Source organism: Thalassophryne amazonica, chromosome 14, assembly GCF_902500255.1.
Source record: "Thalassophryne amazonica chromosome 14, fThaAma1.1, whole genome shotgun sequence".
NCBI lineage: Eukaryota > Metazoa > Chordata > Actinopteri > Batrachoidiformes > Batrachoididae > Thalassophryne > Thalassophryne amazonica.
This window is the reverse complement of record NC_047116.1, coordinates 7,454,715-7,472,828: the sequence shown is the minus strand read 5'-3', so window position 1 is coordinate 7,472,828 and position 18,114 is coordinate 7,454,715. Positions and strand designations below refer to the sequence as shown.

Sequence of the window (18,114 nt, the reverse complement as noted above, 5' to 3'; positions counted from 1 at the left end):
GTCATTGCAAGTCGATTGCCAATGAAGGGCATTGTTTAACAGAATAAGCTACTTATTGTTGGCTCATAATTTTTAACATACGAGCCTGGTCTCAGAGGCTTCTGCCATAAACAGTCGCTTAGGGTGCCAAACGCCAGGCGGCACTGGTGACATAGTTTATTTTTAATAGCCTTTATAATGGCAAATGTGCAATCTCTTGTGCTGACGCATAGTATCACATCTTCCTTTCTGCAGCGTAATATGTCACAAACATGGAAATTGGTGTGGTGTTGGGCACATAATCATGGGGTGGGCTGCTTGGCAGGGGTGGCTCATCGTTTTTAGCAGATGGAAAAGAGGAAAAACGAGATGGTTCCATGAGAGGTTAACTGGAAGTGCTAAGCAGTGGGAACAGATGACCTTCCACCTCAAAGAGAAATGATCAACTATGGCGCAAATCTGGAAATTACCCAGTAATACAACGTGGCGTGATGTCAACTCTTCAAGCTTAATACTATTAACCTTCTGGGGTCCGAGGGCATTTTTTGGACAGTTCACTCGCCTGGCATAAATGTTTTATTATTGCTGATAACAGCTCTCCCTGCATCCCACAATCAAGTTTTATGTCTGTTTTTTTCAGGACAACCTGTGCTTTCATAATATATATCTTTTCTTGTGTGTTTCTAAGTGTAATAAAGGTTTACAATCAAAAATAATAAAGAAAAAAGTAAAGCAGAAAAAAATTTTCTACACACATTTATTCAAAACACACAGCAAACTATAATAAACAACTGTTTTGACACTTTATAAAGGTAATTTGAGGTCTTGTGTGAAAGACTGTACAACAAAAGGTTCACACAATAAACACAAATGCACATTTTGAACAATATATACAAAATGGTCTATATGTTTTTTTTGTCTTCATCTCAAAGCAATTTCTGTCTGCTATTACACAAAGGTTACAACACAAACTTCTGTGCTACTCCTAGCAGCTATCATTCACACTTTGGCCCACTTTGGCTCCTTACAGTCTGAGGAGCGGCCCTCCCCCTCGCTCCATTGATATGGTAAACAGTGCTTTATGCCAAGAAAGCAACAGAGTTATCCAGTAACATTCACATGCAAAGTAGTGGAGCAGTCCTGATAGTTACACACTCTTTGTTTGAGCACGTGAGATTGTCATCAGAGGCTCTCCGTCTGCTCCTACTTTCACTGATCGCTGTGCGTAATGGCGCAGGGCACATTGGATGTACTCATTGGAGCACCCAGGGGGCTATTCAAACAGGCCAATGAGTAACATATCACTCCTGAAAACGATCTTTGGCTTTTCACGTGAGGTAAATCTGCCCTATGATTGGATTTTGGAAAACCATGTGATGGTGAACCAATTCCGATTGGACACTCACATTGCGCACGTCATCACACAGCTTCTGTGAGGAGTACAAAGATGTCCGATGGGTAGCTCAAAAGTTTGCGGAGTTAACTTTTCAGCAAAAAAAAAAAAAGAGTTTCTATCTCATATCATTAAAAAGTTATTTATAATTTAGTCAAGCTTGGTCTTAGCTGTCGTATACGACGGCGTCGGCCCCACAGGGTTAAAAGCAATGGAACTGAGCATAACTATTCAAGTACTGACAATAACCTCTATACTGCAACTTAGTCCATGCTCCTTGACCTATGACATCAATGCATATCCTCAGACAGGACGTCTTTGTGCGGCAGCTGAACCTCAGTGTGTGATGATGCTTTTCTGTTTTTTCCCTCAGGTCCTGCAGGGGAAATGGGCATCCAGCTACATGCCCGCCAGCTTTGGATACTCTATGACTGGAAATATTGACATAGACCAGAATGGATACCCAGGTGAACCGTCACATTTAAACATGACGATGTTTTCAACAAAAAACACAAGTATGAAGACATGGTACATTCAGCTATTAATAATTAATATTAAGGAAAATGCTAAGTGTGGTTAGCATTGGCATGAGTTTTGACACTCATCACTGTTAGCCTTAGCGTATGTGGTCACGCTCATCACAGTTAGCGCTGGCGTATGAGGTGGCACCCATCATGGTTAGCATTAGCATATTGCACATGTGTACCTTTCTGCTTTGACAGACTATTACTGAGCAGATATTTCACAATTAAAATAAAGTAAAATAAGTCACGTTTGATGGGAGCTGTGAAGGAAGTTGGACACAGATGCATGTTTAAAAATGATGTCCTCTGTTTTCCTGCCAGGTGATGCTAAATTAGAGTAGTAATTGTGCTCTTTATTATTTTCTTTTTATATATACTGCAGATTTATTTTACAATTGTGTCCCTGGTTAAAACTGTGTGGGTGACTGTGGAAGGCTGGTATAAAATTAGGGAATAACCCTGTTGTGTCTGATTTGTGGACGTTAATGCTGGATTTTTTTGGAGTTTTTTGGATATTTGTGACCATAATCCAGCATTAACGTCCACAAATCATCAGACACGACAGGGTTATTCCCATTCTAATCCAATTCTCTTGTTTGCACGGTTTATTTTTCTGTAAGAAATTCGGTCGGCGAAACTGCTGTAGCGTCTTCATGCCAAACTGGAAATTCCGTGAGCAGACCCACAGATTTCTCCATCTCGTCAACTGCATTGAGTTAAATCCACAGCAGTACTTTCATATGGTATCTTAAATTCACCCATTTCGGCATCATCGTCGCTTCGCCATTTTCTCTTGCTCTCAGCTGACAGCACCATTATTGACATCTGTGTAGCAGCACTCGCGATCAAAGCGTGGAGTAATATATCACATGTGAAACGGTCACATATTTTGCCACTGATACCCCGATATTATACAGTCTGAAATCTCACATGATTAACCAGTCAGATTTGCAGAAAGAATGTAATTGGATTAGAATGAATATTTAAGTTATTTTACTGTGCAACCAATGTGACAGTTTTCATAGCAGCAAAATCAGAAACGTCTCGACCCTAAAATGTAACTTAATCCAAATGAAGTCTGATCTGGTCTAAAAGACGGATTTATTCAAAGCACGCCGAAAAGTAGCTTTGTACTCTGTGATCATTGTTAGCTAACAACAGCACCAAGTTATAAAGACCGTGTGGCATATTTTTGTTTATGCTTAACAAATGCTTGGATGGTTTTTAGGAATCATCCATCTGTCCGTCTGACCAGGATTATTGCAAGTGGAGCGCCTCCTAATCTGGCTTGTGGATTGCAACAAATCTTCCCATCGTTGTGGCATAAACAGACCTACAGAATACGGAGATCGCCACGTGTGCGTGCCACATGTGCACGACCTGTGTGCATGCTCACTTTCAAATAATCCCCTGGGGCAAAAAACACTAATGAGTTGTTGCAGTTCAAAGTCTGCAAAAGGTTTTAAGCACAGCAGGGTGTGCGCGTGTGTGTATGTTTCTGCTGTGAAAAGCTGATGTGTGTTTGTTTCTTTCAGATTTAATAGTGGGAGTGTTTGGAGCAGACAAAGCAATTTTATACAGGTAACCCAACATTACACCCTACAGTGTACGCAGCCTGCTGTGTGTGTGTGTGTGTGTGTGTGTGTGTGTGTGTGCGTGCGTGCGTGCGTGTGCTGTAATAATGAAGGCCACCTCAGATGTCAGAGAGCTGCTGTTTGATGTACTTTGTCTTTATTGATGCTGTGAGCTTTAACTCTTTCTCTGTGCTCCAAATCCGCTGGAAATACTGACTGTAAATACCCGCGGCATAAGCTCACCTGGGCCGGTGTCACTGTGTGTAAACATCTTCTTCTCTGAAACTGCTGAAACTTGATGTTCCTGCACGCGGTACAGTAGTTACATGGTTGAACCTGGAAGTCATGGACAGAAGAGGTCCATCGATGGTGAAGTTGGACTTAAATGAGTCACATTGAAAAGGGTCAGGTCTGGAAGCAGCTGAGTGAGGCATGCGAGTGTCTGGGTTTGCAGTTGTCCTGAGTCAAGACTAAGATCCAGGCTTTCAATAACGACCGGGACTCAGTCATCAGAAATGTATCTGAATGCTGTCAGAGTGTGAGAGCAGTCAGTGGCATTTGTCCCTCTGGACCTTCAGGCTTTGAGATCGAAAGGGGAAGTTGGACAAACGTTTCTGGACTATAAGTTGCAGGACCTCTCAAACTAGTAAAAAAAAAAAAACAAACAAACTGTGACTTATACTCCAGAAAATATGCTCCGTAGCATATTAATTCAGCTTTCAGGCACCAAAACATAACGTTTCTGTCACCTTGAGCAAATACACTGATGTTTGTCTGTCTGTCTCAGAGCCCGCCCAGTGATCAGTGTGAACGCCACCTTAGACCTCACACCTCAGATCATCAACCCAGAGGACAAGCAGTGCACCCTGCCTGATGGAAAAACGTCTGTGTCCTGGTAGGTTCTTCACTGTCTTCTGGATCTGCCAGGATCAGGACTTAGTGTCTCACTTCAGCCCTCTGAGACACGCCTCCTTCACATCTGACAGATGCACTTGGGCAATCCAGATAATCCAGATAATTAGAATCTGTTATCATTCAGGTCTGTTCATGAAGGGGAGGTGATGGTTTAGTGGTTAAGTGTTGGGCTTGAGATCAGAGGATCCTCTGTTCAAATCCCATCCTGACCAGAAAATCACTAAGGGCCCTTTGGGCAAGGTCCTTAATCCCCTAGTTGCTCCCGGTGTGTAGTGCGCGCCTTTTATGGCAGCACCCTCACATCTGGGTGAATGTGAGGCATTATTGTAAAGCGCTTTGAGCGTCTGATGCAGATGGAAAAGCGCGATATAAATGCAGTCCATTTACCATGAATTCAATCTAATTTCTTAAATTCCAAGGTTTGTGATTGTTGCTTCACTCAGTCATATATTTCATCATTTACCACACTGAAAAATTGGACAAAGACAAATATTTTCAAATGCAAACCTGCAAAAAGCAAACTGGATTTCTTTCTTTTTTTTTCTACCTACAATTGTAAATTGTGCTTGTCAGGAGAAATTCCCTCCTTTTGGAAAACGTCCATATCTAAAAACTCTCAAAATGTACATTTTTAGACATTAATACTGAAAAGTCAAATGTCTGTGTGTCAAGAAATAAAAAAAATAAAAAAAAATTTTGGATTTCAGTTAGGAAAAGTACAAAAACCCTGAAATGCTCACATCACCCACTAGATGCTGACAAAAGTTGCTGAAATGTGCGGCTAGTTCTTGACTGTGTATTTATTTTAGAAGTTAATTTTAGAGAAAATAAGACGGCTGACAGCCAAAAATCATCTTATGGCTGTATCCCTGAATTAATGGGCAACTTACACGTTTTAAATTACAGTGCCAAATTTAAAGATTTTAACAACCTAGTTGCAGTTTGTCTAAATTCTTCAAAACCCACAACCTGCTGGTAGGTTTGAAAGGTATGATTTCTTTAAAAAATAAAACAAAATTGCAGAAAATGCAAAAATAGATTTATTTTTTTTTGTTTGTTTTGTTTTTTAATTGTGCTCTGAACCAGGATAACTAACCAAATTTGGGCTTAAAATAACAAAATATATTCAGAGTCACTTCTACATGTCTCATTTAAAAGTTTTCCTGAAGTAAATTGTTTGTTTGTGTCAGATTCTGTTAAAATAAAATTAAGAAAAAAAAGCGCACTCATCATTGCAACTTGATTGACTTATCTGAGATCAACAGTCGTGACAAAAATTCAGACATTCTTTGACCTGCAGGTCGGCACAGAGGTGAAGTAGAACAGAAAAAGGAAACGTATTTACAGTGATGGTGCAGCATGTGGAGGAGCCCTTTTCCCCAATATTAGTAACACGTGCACACTTGGAATAAATAAGCATTTATGGATTCCATCTTTTTATCCATTTTTGTGAGAAAAATTGTCAAAGAAATTTAAGTTCCAGTGTGTTTCTTCTCCTTTTATGGTTTGTGTCACTGTCAGTTTTTCTATAATTTATTTCTGAGGTCAAGCTGTGATTGTGCTGTTTTCCAGAGAGCTGCAGTGAAAAATGAGTCCATAGTGACAGGAGCAAAAAACAAAACAAAAACCCATCAACCACAAAAATGCTTGAGGTTCACAGGATTAAATGGGTGGTGGCCAAGTGGTTAAAGCGCTTGGTTTCAGTGCAGAAGGTTCTGGGTTCAAATCCCACCCCTGCCACATTTCTCCATGTAATGTGGAGTTGCGTCAGGAAGGGCATCCGGCGTAAAAACCTGTGCCAATTCAACATGCAGATCCACCTTGGATTTGCTGTGGCGACCCCGAGTGCAAACAAGGGAGGAGCTGAAGAGACTTACTTACTTACTATTAAAGACCATGGTGAGAATTTCAATTTTTAGCTCATATTTTGCGTTCCCTCACAATATTGGCTGCGTTCATTCAGTTAGTCACTCTTAATACTCGACCCTACGGAACAGTCTCATGAAACAGGAGACGTGACTGTGTTAATGAGAGAAAACTAAAAAGATTTTTTTCTCTTAGAATGGGGGGGGGGGGGGGTCTGCACTCTGAAAGTCTTCACGGATAGAGATGGATGTTTTCCAAATGCAGAGAACATCTACTCACCAAAACAGACAATGTCGCCTTAAATAATGATAATAATAATAACAACAATAGTAATAATAATAGGATGTCCCCTTAATTATTTTTGTATACTTTTATTATTATTATTAATAATAATAGGAAGTCTGTTTAGTGAATAATAATGATAATAATAGGAGGCCTATTTAATTCATTAATAATAATAATGGGAAGTCTGGGTAGGAGAGAACTGAATTATTTCTTAATGAGGTCACATTATATTTGGCTCAAAATACACTTTTGGGTTCACAGTGTCGGGTTTTAAGAGCGGCTGTAGTCAGTGTTGTGTGGGAATGAAAAACGAGCTTGAAAAATAAATTTCCACCAAAAAAAAAACAAAAAAAAAAAACAAAGACACAGAGACCTCACCTTGACCCTTTGGGGACTCCCTAAAAATGTATGAGAGAAAAAAGTGATTTTGCACAGTGTGACCCCAAAAAGTTGTTGGAATATTTTATTTTCATTAAATCTGTTTTGTTTCATTGATGAGAACTTTGTGTTTTGCAGTTTTCGGTTAAAGTACTGTCTGAAGGCGAGGGGACAAGGAGCTCCGGAAACTCTCCGTAAGTAGAAAACTAAACATCTGCCTTCACACCGCTCCTCGCTGTTCTGCACTGCTCCTCATTACTCCATAACACTCCTCACTGCACCTCACCGCTCCTCACTGCACCTCACCGCTCCTCACCGCTCCTCACCGCTCCTCACTGCTCCTCACCGCTCCTCACCGCTCCTCACTGCTCCTCACTGCTCCTCACTGCTCCTCACCGCTCCTCACTGCTCCTCACTGCACCTCACTACTCCTCACCGCTCCTCACTGCACCTCACTACTCCTCACCGCTCCTCACTGCTCCTTACTGCTCCTCACTGCACCTCACCGCTCCTCACTGCACCTCACTGCATCTCGCCGCTCCTCACTGCTCCTCGCCGCTCCTCACCGCTCCTGGTGTGATCACAAGTTTTAGAGAATGTGATTAGGACAAATTAAATGCAGACACAATTTCCCTCATGGATTAACAAAGTATAAATAATTACTAAAGATGACATCCAAACAGATCACACACACATACACAGAGTGGTGCTTGTGTGGTTGTCACCTACTTGTCTTCTCATTTCCTCTCATCACTTTTTTCTACTCCTCCCCTTGTCTGCTTTCCCTGCCTTAGTTTTTCCTCCTCTCGTTTGCTGTCCTGATTTAATAACAGCTTTCACTCCTTCTTTCTTGTCCTCTTCAGGTTTTCGTGTGGACCTCATTGTGGACCGTCTGAAGCAAAAGGAGGCGACTAAACGTGTCCTTTTCCTGCACAGTAACAGTTTTCATTACTCCAGGAACATATCCGTTTCAAACAACAAATCTCCATCCTGCGAGGAGCTCAAAGTCTACCTAAGAGTGAGAAACACAAAAATTCTTGTTTTGGTGGCTTCCCTCACTTGTCTCCTTCGTGCAGTCTTGCCAGTTTTCAGGACATCCTTTTCTAACTAGAGTTACTAATTCTGTCATCCACCTTTGTGATTGAACTGAACTGATGGAGCAGATTCCTGAACGGTCTTGGAGGGCTCAAACCCATCGTCTTATTTCTTGCTCTTCCTGTCTCAGGATGACCGTGAGTTTCGGGATAAGATCACACCGATCTCCGTGACGATGGAGTACAGTCTGGACTACCAGAAGGCTGCAGACCAAACCGGACTGCAGCCCATCCTGGACTTGATGGCGCCGCCCAACGTCACCAAGCAGGTAACGCCACGTAGTCCATCTGCTCATGTTTTGTAAATACAGGTCACAAAAAACTGGGTCATATTTTGGCAGCGGTGCCAAAACATACTGCTGGAATGTGCTGAACACAAAATTCCATGTTTCAGATTTTCCCCTCATGATTTTATGGTTTGCTGTTAGCCAGTTTAAATGGGGTTATAAACACAGATTTAGAATTAAATTGTATTATTTTCATATCAGTCAGGTTACAGACGCCAGCTGACGTTAAATGTGTTCCTGGGGCCAGAGCTCCCGACATTGCCTCCCATTTAGGGTGCTGATGCTGCAGAAGGCTAGACAGACAAAGGAACATGACACGATATACAGTCACATAGTTATTCATGTTGGCGCCAATGATGTCAGGATGAAACAATCCAAGGTCACAAAAATGGACATAGAGAGGACTTGTGACCTTGCCAGAAAGATGTGTCAGCATCACTTAATAGTCTCTGGTCCCCTCCCCTCCCGGGGTAATGATGAGGCTGACAGGCTGGCGCAATTTTCAAAAACCGCAAGGCTTTAGTTTTATTGCTAACTGGCCTTCGTTCTGGGGCCGCTATGGCTTACTGATGCCGGACCGCCTTCACGCTGCTGGGGAAGGCGCTGCCATCTTGTCTGCAAACATAGAGCTCTATAGGGAGGGTAACATTAGGATTTTGCAGCAGGCCACGGAGCAGGTGATTAGAGACCCTGCAAGGATGATGACAAATATGGGTGTGGAATCCATTAGCTTAGCAGGGAAATTAGTGCAGAAACCACTATGGTGATAGTGCAGTTTATCTGCCCGGGGGAATTCATCAAGTTGAGACTGTGGCCTGTTTCCGTAGATGTGTCTATAAAAATCATAGAGGGATATGCTTTGCAAACTTAATACTCATTACTACATTGGATGATGTTGAAACTGAGGATGGCCCATAGGCTGTTCCAGCAATATCATATATTTCTTGTTTGCTACCTACAACCCACGTGGAATGTCTCAAACCTAAACCTACTTCTAGGCATCTCATATATGCTACTGTGGAACCACCCCTAAATCCAAACAGTTCAACTGTCAACCCCACTGAGGTCCTTAGTCTGGATCTCATTAACATAAGATCACTGTCCTCAAAATCAATGTTGATTAATGATCTAATTATGGACCATCACTTAGATATGATTGGGCTATGTGAAACCTGGCTTAAACCTACAGCTGTCCTCCCCTTAAATGAGGCCTGCCCACCGGTGTACAGATTTAGTCACGTCCCTCATGATGTGAAGCAAGGCGGGGGTGTTGCTCTTATTTATAAATCGAGGTTTAATTTATTAGCTGTTGGGTGTCACAAATATAACTTGTTTAAACATCTGATTCTCCGCTCTGCCCGCGATGCTACGTATTGCCAAGGTCAGAAGAATAGAAATCAGCCGTATTACTTTGGCACTGTATATAGGCCCCCTGGCACATTGTCTGAATTCTTAAATGAATTTTTTGAGTTTCTCTAACTTGTCAACTAGTTCATATAACATTCTGATTATTGGTGACTTTAACGTTCATATAAATAACCCTTCTGATCCCCTCTGCAAATCACTTATGGAAATTGTGGATGTATTAGGATTTCAGCAATGCATGAAGCAATGAAGCACCTTGAGGCAGCTTTGTTGTGATTTGGCGCTATATAAATGAAATAAATTGAAATTGAAAATTGAAACATCAAAGTTCCATATGCATGTGCCAAATTGAGGAAAAATGCTAAATACGAGGTCTGTTAGAAAAGTAACGGACCTTTTTATTTTTTGGAAAAAATAAAAAGGTCCGTTACTTTTCTAACAGACCTCGTATGTTGTACAAAGAATATTTTTGATTGTTTGCAAACAAATATTAATTCAATTCAATCAATTTTTTTATATAGCGCCAAATCACAACAAACAGTTGCCCCAAGGCGCTTTATTAATGAGACATTGTGGAGAAGAAGGTGACGATGAGAACTATCGTGCCTCAAAACGGCTCATGAAGGACACAAGTAGCAAGAAAATATTATTACAATAATAATTACACTGCAATTTTTCCAAGGCTGAAAAACTGTGCCAACAAATAAACAGGACAACAACAAAAAACAATAAATAAATGTGGAGCATATTTCTCTCTTTTTTTAAAGGTGAATCAAGCTTTTTTTTTTCCCCTGAAATTCACAACATGACTTCATAAAATTGGCAACAAGGTTTTTATCCTCAGCTGGCCAAGGGCCTGAAAGGGGGATTAGGTTGTGGCGATGTCTGTCCATCTGCCTGTCTGTCTGTCTGTCCGTCCCTCCCAAAAAGGGTATAAGCGTTATGAAATCAACTCCTCTCATGCTTTTAGTAGGAATTTCGGGAAACTTGGTGTTATCTGTTGGTAATACACATATGAGTTGGGCCCGTTTTACCAGAGTTATGGCCCCTGATTAACAAAGCAGGACTCCATCAGTTTAATGAGTTGGTGCCTGCATTCTCAAATCAACTCCTCTCACACTTTTAAATGGAATCTCATGTAACTTGGTACAAGTCCTTGTTTTAAGTTGATAATACACATATTTTAATATTGTTCAAGTTGGGTCCGTTTTACCAGAGTTATGGCCTCTGATTAACAAGCCTGAGAGCTGCCAGTTTCACGAGTTGGTGCCTGTATTCTGAAATCAACTCCTCTCACACTTTTACATGGAATCTCATGTAACTTGGTACAAGTCCTTGTTTTAAGTTGATAATACACATATTTTAATATTGTTCAAGTTGGGCCCGTTTTACCAGAGTTATGGCCTCTGATTAACAAGCCTGAACGCTGCCAGTTTCACGAGTTGATGCCTGTATTCTGAAATCAACTCCTCTCACACTTTTACATGGAATCTCATGTAACTTGGTACAAGTTCTTGTTTTAAGTTGATAATACACATATTTTAATATTGTTCAAGTTGGGTCCGTTTTACCAGAGTTATGGCCTCTGATTAACAAGCCTGAGAGCTGCCAGTTTCACGAGTTGGTGCCTGTATTCTGAAAACAAGTTGGGACATGCCCAGCTCTCCACAATTTCTCTTATACTCACTCGACTGGTAAGCCACTGAAAGCCGAGATAGGCATGTCCCAACTTGTCCTCTGACACTCCAAAACGGAGGCATTCTTTGTCTCGCTCCACCAGCGGCTCTGACGTGACGCGCGAAGCCTCCACGCGGCTTTCCATGACAAAATCTCTTGTTAAAAGTGAAATCTGCCGGAAAATGGCTGATGTCCAGCTCTTGTGATAACCAGAGAAATTGCACACGACGGTCCCAGCTCCACACAGCCATCCGTTTAGAAATGATGTGGTGGTTTCTGCCTCTCGATGGCAGCTCGGAGCGTGGCGCGCCGTGCGCCATTGTGGGCCGTCCTTAAAGCAGTAGTAACACTCCTTAATCTCTGTGAAGCCCATAAAATTTTCACCGAAAGCCATGTGAATTTTCTGAATGGTTTCCAGCTGCCTGTCTCTAACAGTTTCTGAAAAAATTCTGATGGAACAAAGCCTAAATCATTCCGCCATTTCCTCGCAATGAAAAAACGTTGAGAGGGGTGGACCAGTGCTCACTCAAAGCCTGCCCACAGGCGAATGACGCAACCGACAGGTGTGAAAAAACTCACGCATGTGCACGAAGGTTCAAGCTTGGCTGACGTAAAAACATATGAATCTAATCCATATATTTTTTTGCATAAAATAAAAAGGTCGGATACTTTTCTCACAGACCTCGTAAGTTTTACTTCTACCTACACCCTTTCGGTTGCATGGGTTGACTGGCAGAGAAATCGGTTTTGTTTTGTTGCAGAGTTCTTTCCTTGAACCAAATAAACTTGAACTTGAAACTTTTGTCCTTTGATTCATGGTCTCTTTTTTTTTTTTGTCAGTATTTTTCTTTGTCTTTCTTCTTTGCTTTCATCGCCCATTTTTTCTTGCTTCCATCAGGCTCACATCCTGTTGGACTGTGGCGACGACAACATCTGCACGCCTGACCTGAGGTTAACGGTGAAAAGGTAGCGCAGCGGCATCTTTATTTCTTTCAGGTCTTCCAATGACTCCTAAAATCTGTGACTGTGTTTCTGTGTCCACTTATACATCATGCGGTCCCCAAAATTCATATAACAGCTGATAGTTTCTGATTGGACCTTAACGCTGCACAGCCTGTCAAATGTCACAAAACTGACCAAATTTAATTGGGAGTGAAATCCAGGCATTATAATGTTTATTTTTGAAACGCGTTGCAAGATTACAGCTCATTTTAATGACGAGAACATATTTATTCGGGGGGGGGGGTCCCCATTGGGAATATTTTCTTTTTCACGCCATCTACAGGAGGAAGTGTGTGTACACATGCATGAGGTTTTCAGATCACCTTTGACCCCTGACACACTTGCATGATGCGTGTGCACGCTCCGTGAACGCTGATATCCGTAAGATGTCCTGTAAATAACTTTTTTTTTCCTTCACTAACTTTTATGTAATATATGAGCAACATGTTAGATTGATACAGAAAATAAGATGTTTCTGTGCATTTTCCGCCAACTTGGTTCATTTTGTTTGAGCAAACAGCCAGCTGATGTCACGCTGCCTTTCTCTACTCTGATTGGCTGCTATTGTGGCCTTCCCAGCATCCCTTCGCAAGCGGGGCCCCCATGTGATCTATGATGTCACTACCAAACTTAGGTCATGGTGTCTCCTCACATCAGTTTTTTCCCTTTGGGGGAATTTTTTTTTTTTTTTTTTTTTTTTTTTTCCCCCACATGGCACAAATTATGATCATATTGCCAATAACGTGTTACAGATCCCTTATTTAAATACTGAAGAATAAAATTTTGGCTGTACCAAGGAAAATTCTTGTTATGCTTTAGTTCATAAAAAAAACACAAAAAAAAACACGGCGAGAGATCAGACCACGCCCTCGTGGCCGAATGGATCGCTGTCCATGTCACCAGCAGTCTGTTCCGTTTCTCTGAAGGTCTCTTCATTCAACTTTTATTTTGGGTCACAAGAGCTTCGTGTGGATTAAATGTTCAGGTCCAGGTTTGAAGAATAACAGAAAAACAAATGTCACAGTGCAGCTGCGTCTCCATCTTTATCCTCCAGGTGGCGGTGTTCTACATTATCACAGCATTTTGGGGTGACACGCCTCCTCTGTACTCTAAAGCACAATAACTCAACAATCATGTTTTGTTTTTGGTTTGGTTTTTTTTTTTGTTTTGTTTTGTTTTTTTTCCATTTATCCGTCCATCCATCCATTTTCTTCCGCTTTATCCGGAGTCGGGTCGCGGGGGCAGCAGCTCAAGCAAAGCCGCCCAGACCTCCAGATCCACACACACCTCCCCCAGCTCCTCCAGGGGAACCCCAAGGCGTTCCCAAGCCAGCCAAGAGATGTAGTCCCTCCAGCGTGTCCTGGGTCTTCCCCTTGACCTTCTCCCAATGGAACGTGCCCGGAACACCTCTCCAGCCATATCACAACAAAGTTGCCTCAAGGTGCTTAACACAAGTAAGGTCTAACCTTACTAACCCCCAGAGCAAGAGCACAGGCAACAGTGGTAGGAAAAACTCCCTGTGATGATTTGAGGAAGAAACCTCAAGCAGACCAGACTGAAAGGGGTGACCCTCTGCTTGGGCCATGCTACAGACACAGTTAACAAAACAATTCACAAAAATGAATATACAGGAAATGTTGCCGGTGCACAGGACAGGAGGGCCACAGAAACAGACACCACACACATCTCTGGATGGAGCCGCACCTCAAACAGAGAGGAAAAAAAACAGAATCAGGCATCAGAAAGACAACAAATACAGTATAATTTGTCAGCATTAAGCAACAAGAAACACAGAAGAAATACTAAGGTGATCGCCGGCAACTAGCCCTAAGCTTCACTAAAAGACCCAGACTTTAGATAAAGTTGAGGCGGCGGCACACTCCATTTACAGTTTGTACACTGTGTCCATATGCAGTCTGTGGTCTTTGTCCAGTCTGACTCGAACCTGCTAAACTCAGATCTGTATTCAGATCCAACCTGGATTTAATTTATGAATAATCACTTCTCAGACATTCCTCAAGTTTTAATAAAGATATGTGCTGGTATTGTCGCTTCTGATTAAAAGTGATTAAATGAGTCCTGGTCAATTAATGAATAGTTTCATCATTATTATTTCCACTAAAGAAAAGTGTTCATAACTTTACAGGTGACCATACAGGTAAAAATATAAATTCTCTAGTGGAGAGAAATAATAATTGATATGAAATTCAACATAATTTGTTTGATAATTTATATTTTATTTATTTTTCACTCCCCCACAAAACCTTGCTCTTTATATATATAATATTCCTGTAGCCTTTCTCTGTGAAACATTTTTAGGCCCGAGTAGGAATAAGTCCTACGAGAACCCTATTGTAATTGCGCTGTTTATTATTATTTATTATTATTATTATTGTCACTCTTAAAATCGAAATTTCTGTCCTTTCCCATGCTCAAAAACTCACCAAACTTGGCAAAGTCGTCCAGCCCCATCCGACATTCGAAATCGAAATAGCGGCCCCTAGAAATTTTCAAAAAGCCCTCCGCATAGGGTTTTTTCGTCGCAGCCTCACGAAATTCAGTACACATATTTACCATGGTAGGACGCACAAAAAAGTCTCTTACCGTCATGGTGAAATGTCGACAGGAAGTCAGCCATTTTGATTTTAAGTTTCGATTTTGAGGTAATTTTTGCCATTTTTGGCCATTTCCACTACTTACATTTGAACAAACCCGTCCTAGGGATTTCATCCAATCGTCTTCAAATTTGGTCAACATCATCATGACCCAGTGGTTATCAAAAGAATGTAATTAGGTCAAATGGCGTGGCTGCTAGGGTTCGTCAAACTTTGGCGAGCTTTTCTGAGCACACGTTTCACTTTGAACGGCTGTCACGCCCACATACGAGGGCTGTCAATAAAGTATAGGTCCTTTTTATTTTTTTCAAAAACTATATGGATTTCATTCATATGTTTTTACGTCAGACATGCTTGAACCCTCGTGCGCATGCGTGAGTTTTTCCACGCCTGTCGGTGACGTCATTCGCCTGTGAGCACTCCTTGTGGGAGGAGTCGTCCAGCCCCTCGTCGGAATTCCTTTGTCTGAGAAGTTGCTGAGAGACTGGCGCGTTGTTTGATCAAAATGTTTTCTAAACCTGTGAGACACATCGAAGTGGACACGGTTCGAAAAATTAAGCTGGTTTTCAGTGAAAATTTTAACAGCTGATGAGAGATTTTGAGGTGATTCTGTCGCTTTAAGGACTTCCCACGGTGTGAGACGTCGTGCAGCGCTCTCAGGCGGCGTCATCAGCCTGTTCAAGCTGAAAACCTCCACATTTCAGGCTCTATTGATCCAGGACGTCGTGAGAGAACAGAGAAGTTTCAGAAGAAGTCGGTTTCAGCATTTTATCCGGATATTCCACAGTTAAAGGAGATTTTTTTAATGAAAGACGTGCGGACGGATCCGCGCGTCGGGACGCAGCCGACGCGGTGCGGCGGCACACTTCATCGTAGATCCTTCAAACTTGCTGGACATGATGAGGGCTCCACCCTGAACGTCTGCATATATTAACTTCCCACCTCCGCCATAGCGCCCCCCGGTGGTAACAGGAAATGTCCTATTTTTACTTTAACAAGTCCTGATGTCATCGAGTTAACCCAATCAACTTCATTCCACTTCTAAAACATGCAGAACAAGTTGGTGATTTCCACACGTTGTATTTGAACGAACTCTTCCTAGGGATTTTGTCCAATGCACTTCAAATTTCTTCCAGATCATCCAGAGAGGATACTGATCAAAAGTTATCGAAAGCTTTTCTGTATGTCGAAGGGTGTGGCCATTATGGCACCGCCATTTTGACCCTTCGCCATGGAACATTATACTTAAACAGGTCCTGATGTCACATAGTTAACCCAATCAATTTTATTCCACTTCTAAAACATGCAGAACAAGTTAGTGAACGTAGGCGATGATCGCCGTGAAGTTACAAGTAACGGCGTCCGTGTGGCGGCGTACTGAATATCGCCCCTTCACCATGAAAATACGTTCTTCCTTTTGACGGCTTTAATTTTGTCATATCATCATGAAAATTGATGCACAGGTCATGCATGACAACCTCTTACAACTCATAGGGGTGTCGCCCATGGGCGGGGCAAAATGCCTCAATAGCGCCCCCTTGAAAGTTTCAAAAAAACCTTCCCCATAGGGGTTTTTTTGGAGTAGGGAGAAGAAAATTTCTTTCACAGCATCCACAGATGATACTGACCAAAAGTTATCGAAAGCTTTTCTCTATGTTGAAGGGTGTGGCCGCTCTGGCGCCGCCATTTTGAGCATTCGTCATGGAACATCAATTCATGATAACTCCTTCATGCTTTGCCTGATTGACTTGAAACTTCACATGTGTGATGACGGTTGGCCCCTGAACACACCTGGCCCCTCTGTTGGTACACTGAGCGCCCCCTAGTGGACGAACCATCAACATGTCATAACTCCTTCATGCATTGTGTGATTTGCTTGAAATTTTAACTGTGTGATGAATGGTTGCCCCTGTATGCACATGCCCACATCTGGTCACAAGGGGACACACTGCCCTGGGTAGGCGGTCACGCGGAACGAGGGCCTGTATATGACTGCTTGCAGTCCTAGTTTTAAACTGTATTTTGTGTGTCTGCTGTTCTGTTGGCTGCAGCGACCGTGAGCAGATCTACATCGGCGATGATAACGCTCTGACTCTGGAGGTCAGCGCTGATAATCTCGGTGAGGGGGCGTACGAGGCCGAACTCCACGTCTACCCGCCTCAGCAGGCCGACTTCACCGGCGTGGTGCGCAGCCAGGTGATGCCCACACTGTCCCTGCACGATCACTTAAAATAACCATGGCGCCGACACACTGTCAGCACAGGAATTAAGTTTTAATTGTTGCGCACGTGAAGATGTCCAGCACACACGTGTAGAACCCCCGAAGTGAGTGGTCATCGAGGGGAAACATATGGAGAAAAACAGTGCTGAAAATGCTTTTACATGCACATGCGTTCTGTCTTATTCCCACAGTTTGATTAAATGAAGTAACTATGGATACGGTGCTGTATTCCTTCTTCCTGTATGGCATCCGACGACATACTGCCATGATTATTGTAAAATGAAGAGGGACATCGTGGCGTCAAGACTGTTCAGGAGGACGTTGTCGAATTCCAAGCTCAAAACGTTGTGTTACAGTGAAGGTTTTGGTGGTAGCTTGATTTTGAATGGGTGCCGTCGTAATAGTGATTCAGGGTTTGTGTGCAGAACCATATCAGTAGCAGAGGTCTTGATTGCTGTATTTTCTGGGAGAGTCAAAAGAAAGCACAACTGTCAACAAATGCTTCTTGAAGAGGAAAAAATGCACTTTTTCCCCCATATTATTTGCTCTAATTTGAGATTTTTGTGCATTGTTTTATTTTTAGAGATAATTTTGTTTCGTGCTTTGATTCCTGGAAAAGCCTTACATGACTATTTATTATTTTATGATTCTTACTCTTATTATGATTGAAGGTGTGATTTATTTATTTTTGTATGTAGAAGTCACACTGAAGTATAAGCTGCAGGATCTCCCAAACTAGTTTAAAAAGAAAAAGTGGCTTATACTCTGTAAAATTTGCAAATCCTGCACATAAAATAAATAAAATTGTGGATCAATCTTTTAGCCAACATAAATTAATTCTGTGCTAAAGAAAGGTTTCTGTGTTTGCTGTTGGCCACTAAAACGTACAATAATGTCATGGCATAACGAGATTTCCTTTGTTGCCTTGGCTTGCTCAGA

At 42.0% G+C, this 18,114-nt stretch overlaps 1 protein-coding gene across 3 annotated transcripts in view; it reads left to right on the top strand.

Annotated features, from left to right (window-relative positions):
• itgav (integrin, alpha V) overlaps positions 1–18,114 on the top strand; it is a 66,670-nt gene that overhangs the window by 30,833 nt on the left and 17,723 nt on the right. For all 3 annotated transcript variants that reach the window (XM_034186002.1, XM_034186001.1, XM_034186000.1), the window contains 8 exons: positions 1,746–1,839; positions 3,432–3,477; positions 4,258–4,365; positions 7,053–7,108; positions 7,778–7,932; positions 8,140–8,277; positions 12,236–12,303; positions 17,006–17,150. In XM_034186002.1, the coding sequence (XP_034041893.1) occupies positions 1,746–1,839; positions 3,432–3,477; positions 4,258–4,365; positions 7,053–7,108; positions 7,778–7,932; positions 8,140–8,277; positions 12,236–12,303; positions 17,006–17,150 (810 nt within the window). The remainder of the gene's footprint in view (positions 1–1,745; positions 1,840–3,431; positions 3,478–4,257; positions 4,366–7,052; positions 7,109–7,777; positions 7,933–8,139; positions 8,278–12,235; positions 12,304–17,005; positions 17,151–18,114) is intronic.